The 3,166-nt window shown below is 33.6% G+C and overlaps 1 protein-coding gene across 1 annotated transcript; it reads right to left on the reverse strand.

Annotated features, from left to right (window-relative positions):
- Positions 1-929: 929 nt before the first annotated feature.
- On the reverse strand, positions 930-2,834 carry LOC113300641 (epsin-3-like). The gene is made up of 4 exons (XM_026549846.1): positions 2,546-2,834; positions 2,271-2,393; positions 2,018-2,179; positions 930-1,718 (listed from the first exon to the last, which is right to left on the reverse strand). The coding sequence occupies exons 1-4, from the start codon at positions 2,650-2,652 to the stop codon at positions 1,205-1,207; spliced, it is 906 nt and encodes a 301-aa protein (XP_026405631.1). The 5' UTR covers positions 2,653-2,834; the 3' UTR covers positions 930-1,204.
- Between the last annotated feature and the right edge of the window lie 332 nt (positions 2,835-3,166).

Below are 3,166 nucleotides of genomic sequence, written 5' to 3' on the forward strand. Positions count from 1 at the left end.
ATATCTTTATTCCTAATCTATTAAAGTCAAGTCTCGGATTAGGATTAGAGTATGGTAGTTGAATATCATACATCACTGAATAACCCTAGCAAGTTGAAGACTAAAGTACAAAAGAATACATTTGTGAGAACTTAATCAACAAAGAGGTATGTGAAGACTAACTTATCCTATTTACTAATGACAGCATATACTGTTATATCTTAATAGACTATGTCGTATGAGTTTAGTAGATTTAGTATTGCAAAGAAGAAATTTCGGGTTCAAGCTTGTCTTGGTTAAACAAAATTATGGCGTCTTGTGTTTTTTATTTTTCGCTTTATATTGTTTATTTTTGTACAAGTAGTACATAATCAATCTAGATAGTTTAAGTCCTTTTTATTTGAGATAAAAAAACAATACTTGTTCTTGTTGAATTCATATCTTAAAAGATAGATTACATACTTAGAATTCGGATCCTCATAATTTATATAGGACTAGATTGATCTTGGATATTAATTTTTGAGATCGTCCAAGAAGTCTTATACACAATCTGGTACACGGATCTTTGGTCTATAATACTAATTGTGGAAGAGAAAGAGAAAACTTTATATAAAATCTTATTCAAGGTTATTTGCTTTGACCTAATTGTGATTGTATTAGGTTTTGTCTATACAGGTTGTCGAACGAAGAAGTTGGTGGTGTACTTGGCATCCTCTCCTTTTCAGTATATATATGTATTGTTTGATGCTGGTTTTGTAAGTAGTGGAACATGTTCATGCTAGGAAAACATCTTATTTCGACATAAGGTAAAGCTTATACTGAATATGATATTTAACTCTAAGGTATGGTGTTCATGATGCTGAAACTCTCACAATATAGGCTTGAAGAAGCGATTTTACCAGAAGGAGAGCGGGCCACAATATAGTTGCTTCAGCAGTGCAACTTTACCGTAATAACTTGTTGGCTAATAGCCCATATAGAAAAGAGAAAAAAACAAAACTCAGCAAGAATAACCTCAAAGGTACAGGAAAAAAAAGAATCAAAACTAGATGACTAAGAAATTTTCGATACTAAACTCATCATATATATACAAAGTACTCGTTGCATTAATCAGGCCTTGCGAGATATATATCCTCACCCAAGTGACTTTACCACACTACTACTAAAAAGACATTTATATATAGAAAGAAATATTAAGAATCCTTTAATGCACATTAGGAGCTTATTAGCATCTTGTAGAAAATTGACGGTATAATTTCTTTTTAATCTCCTTTCCAACATCGGAAAAGCTCCGTGTTACGCCTTTCTCGTTATCCCATATGAATGCGTTATTTATTTTCTCTTCATCTTCTTCGTCATCTGGATCTAAGAGAGACCCTGCCTCTTGAATAGGGTTATCCCAAAGGTGTGTTCCCTCTTCTGAAGGTAATCCTCTTGGTGATGAGCAGTTTTCCATGTGAGATTTTCGAGGAAGATTTTGTTCATGTTTACTTGAATAGTCTTCTGATTCATTCCACACTGAACTAGTAAGAGAATATGATCCGAATGAAGTTCTTGATGTACCAAACGATGATGGTGACGACGTGGATGCCTGCGGAGAACCCATTAAGTTGCCGAACCCTTTGATTTCCTTGCTAATTTTTAAAGCTTTCAAGCGAGCAGCCTTTAAAAACTCTTCCCCCTTTAACAGGTTTAAAACTCTTTCTGATTTCTTTTCCATATTGGCACCCCAATTGAACCTGCAATGCAGTAAAAGAAAAATAAATAGCTAAAGGACCAACATGTAATTAACAATCATATTAATTTCTTTCGTTTCTTGAAAAGAGTTACTATCATTTTTTCAGTCTGGCCTATTAAAATCAGATGGGGTATCATTTTTCAAAATGCAGCCTAATTAATTGTCGATTGAATTTCAGCTGGTGGTGTCCATAGACAAATTAGCGCTAAAATTATCTGATAATAATTACAATCTCACAATGTTAACGGATCATGCTCCATCATTGTGTATGCAGGAAAAATGAGATTAATAATATCTTACCCTTTCTTGTCTATGTATTTGAATGCACCTAGCTCTTCAATGACATCAACATCACATTTAAATTCCTTGGCAAAATCTTCAGGACCATGAGTTAGTAAATAATCAAGTAAGGACAAGGCTTTGTAAGATTGTCTCCATTCCTTCCAATCGACCGCATACAATCTACATTTGTAAGGATGATTTTTAATTATAATTCAACCCAATGCATAAGAACAACCTGATTTAGTGAATAAATGTGCAAATAATAAATTACCTCTTGTGAATAACTTCAACAATTCTCCAATAATCATCAATGTCAAATGAAGCATCAGCTATTCTATTCATTTTTCTAGCATCCGGACTCCATGGATCCGAGTTTGTTGCTTCCTCAGCCAACCTTTTGTAATAATAAATAAGATAATGTTAAGTATATGGAAGGGTTGAAAGTTGAAAAAACATCAAAACACCACCAGAGAACAAGTGACATGTTTTAGATCATTTTTACAGTATAAATGTTAAGCAAAAAATAAAAAACAGAAAGTTTCTTACAATTCTGCTTCGGTAACATCTGTTAAAGCTAATCGAGCCACTTTATATTTCTCTTGAAGGAAGTCGGATGTTTTCTTCTTTATCTCATCAAACAATATAGTTCCCATTTGTTTCCTCCAAGATGCTCAACTAAACGTTTTCTCCAATGTACAGTGTCAAAATATGAAGTTTGTACCGCAAAACGTTGGCTTCCCAAAACCACATAAGTCGCCTAAAATCCCAATTTATGAAAGGTCTCTATAACACTCAAAAAGTGTAAGAAATGAAAATGTCGTTAAGAAAAATATGAAGCTTTGATTAGATAGATAATTTATAGCCTTGTGAATTACTAGAGATTTATTGGGTGGACTTAATTTTCGGTCATAGTAGGAAAGGGATGACTGATTCAGGAACAAATGAGATCCAGAAACATGGGCCTAAATGTAGATGGCTGCAATAGGGGGGATTTTAACTTGAAATGTAGAAGCTGTGACAAACTATGACCCCAAAAAAAAGATTGGCCTCAACTTTTTTCTCGTTACCTGTAGTTGAGTGACTATTGCGAAAAATGCCGGAAATTGTCTAATTTGTAGTGCAGTATAAAATTTCGTTTTGTTTAGCCACTATGCATGTTTGATGTTT

The sequence above is a fragment of the Papaver somniferum genome, chromosome 7, assembly GCF_003573695.1.
Source record: "Papaver somniferum cultivar HN1 chromosome 7, ASM357369v1, whole genome shotgun sequence".
NCBI lineage: Eukaryota > Viridiplantae > Streptophyta > Magnoliopsida > Ranunculales > Papaveraceae > Papaver > Papaver somniferum.